The 2,500-nt window shown below is 49.5% G+C and overlaps 1 protein-coding gene across 9 annotated transcripts in view; it reads right to left on the bottom strand.

The window, feature by feature from the left end:
• The window catches only part of plekha7b (pleckstrin homology domain containing, family A member 7b), a 201,267-nt gene that overhangs the window by 68,594 nt on the left and 130,173 nt on the right, over window positions 1-2,500 (bottom strand). For all 9 annotated transcript variants that reach the window (XM_063188449.1, XM_063188452.1, XM_063188453.1 and 6 more), the window contains exon 8: window positions 492-592. In XM_063188449.1, coding sequence (XP_063044519.1) covers window positions 492-592 — 101 coding nt within the window. The remainder of the gene's footprint in view (window positions 1-491; window positions 593-2,500) is intronic.

Raw genomic sequence — 2,500 nt, 5'->3', positions numbered from 1 at the left:
TGTCATTATTTTTCTAGTTATTATTGGGTTTATTATTGGGTGCTACTGTAAGTTTGTAGCTGCCCTCGTCTCCAGGTTCACTGTCATGCTGGGTAAATGGACAAAGGGGTGTTATCAGTGAAACCTACTGCTGTGTCACCGCTAAGGTGAATGCACATGCGCGTGCAAGGATGCAGACGGGGGGTGGGGGGGCATTTAACAGAATCGAGTCCCTGTTACATTGAATGTGTTCAATGGGGGGAAGGGTGACCTTCGGATGATTTGGTCGAGGGCACAGCCAAAGCTGTCAGCGGCCCTGTGTGTGCGTGTATGCGCGCGTATGTGTGTGTGTGTGTGTGTGTGTGTGTGTGTATGTGTGTGTGTGTGTGTGTGTGTGTGTGTGTGTGTGTGTGTGTGTGTGTGTGTGTGTGTGTGTGTGTGTGTGTGTGTGTGTGTGTGTGTGTGTGTGTGTGTGCGTGCGTGTGCGTGTGTGCATGCGTGAAAAGCTGTACCTTGAAGGCGTATTTGCGGCTGATGTGATCGTCGTGCTCCACGGGTGAGATGACGTAGCTAGGGAGAGGGATGCTGCCCAGGACCGTCTCCTCTCGGCTGTCTGTGGGAGAAAAACAACACACCATGGTGTCAGTACGCCGCTAGCATAACACTCGTGACCTCTGACCCCAAGACCCCTGACCTCCATAAGATCATATGACGATCTCAACCCACAGCCCTCTTAGTCCATTAACCATGGATTTGCGGAAATATACTGTGACAGAAATGCTCATTTGAACTGAATTTGATTCAGTAGAGGTGTACCTCTGGAGTGATTCGCAATGTTTAATTTACAATTTAGGAGATAGTACGTGGAAATCACTTTTGAAAGTTTCTGAAAATAAACTCTTCACACATAGACAGACCATTATGGACCTCTTACTCTTAAGCTGCAGCAGCAAAATTGAGCAAACACAGTAGCAGAACCTTCAGCATCAATAGCAGTCACAGGGTCAGGACTGGACTGGAACTCTGGCATACAGGGCATTTTCCCTGTGGGCCAACAATTGACAGTGGCCAACATTGTTGTATTTTGTTTTGTTTGTTGTCTCGTATGGACTGGCACTATGTTTAGAGGGGGCTGCCCGTTGGTCAAGTAGGAAATAGTACGAAAACGGCTTGTATGTGTGAGAGGCCAGTTTATACTAAAAAGGCCCGGGTGGTTTTTAGGTCCCCGTCTAGCCCTGCACAAGGCTGACATGCTGAGAGGCACGAGGCTACAGTGTGTGTGTGTGCGTTTGTGCGTGCTCGTTTGTGGGGTCAAAACTAATTCAAGGGGGCTTTCGAGGTGAGCCTCCCAGTAGGGGGGCATCCGGCCTCCTCTGATTCTGCATGCAGGTGTGAGGAGGAGGAGAGTGAGAGGTGTCTTGAGGAGGGGAGGGATGTGGCAGGTGGGGGCGGCGCACTGCACTGCAAGCAAATGAGCAGGAACCTCATAATAAGGGGAGGAATTTTAGCAAGGCTACCACTTTTCCAGCACACAGCAGGCCATGCATCAGCATCAGCATCTACAATATACAGTACAGCAGTGCATCTCATTATGATGATTTGGTTATTTGTGGCTGTTGTTATTTTTGTAAATGAAATCCAAGTTAACAAAAGTAAAGAGTGGATTGAGTAATGCGAGAGAGAATAAAACCGAACAAAAAAACACAAATGCATTTAATGCAAAAGTTTCTCTTTGAAGCGAAGCCACCCCCCGCTTTTTCTAAATCTAAATGTGAAATTGAATGGGCTCGGGGAGGAGAGCGCTGTGCAGTTGCTCTGTGCCTGCTTCAGTAATTAAAAGTCGTGCTCTGGGATCGACTTAATTGCATCAAGTAGGGAGGGGTGAGGGGGGGTCTCGCCAAGTGATTCCCAACAACGGGTCCCCAACACGCATACCCATGCACACACACAAACGTACAAACACACAATCTGTGTCACACACACACACCACACACACACGCGCGCGCGCGCACACACACACACACACGCACACACACACACGCACGCACGCACGCACACGCACGCACGCACACACACACACACACACACACACACACAATGAAACACAATCTCACACACACAACGGCACACAATCTCACACACAAACTCCCCTTCGTCTTGGATCATTTCGCTAGGCCACCACCCGATTGATTCTTGTAGCGACTGTAGGGACGGAGGGGGGTGCAAGAGAGGGAGGACTACAAGGGCGGAGGAAGGATTGTAGAGAAGAGGAGAACCAAGCGAGGGACCAATATAGGGAGAGTGAATGTACAGTGTGGTTGGGAAGAGGGATGGATTGTTTAAGCAAGGCAAGGAGGAAGGTAGGATAGTAAGTAGGTGAGGAGACAAGAAGGAGGGTAGGACCAGGCCCGTCACTAGGTTTGAGAGACAGGGGGGGCTTAGCCCCAGAGGAAGAAAATGTGCGCGCACAGCGCGCGGTGAAAATTTTTCAGCTCACCTGCTAAGGTTTTGTCTATGAATT

Source organism: Engraulis encrasicolus, chromosome 22 (assembly GCF_034702125.1).
Source record: "Engraulis encrasicolus isolate BLACKSEA-1 chromosome 22, IST_EnEncr_1.0, whole genome shotgun sequence".
Taxonomy (NCBI): Eukaryota; Metazoa; Chordata; class Actinopteri; order Clupeiformes; family Engraulidae; genus Engraulis; species Engraulis encrasicolus.
Note: the sequence above shows the minus strand (reverse complement) of the source record. Positions and strands in the feature narration are given on the sequence as shown.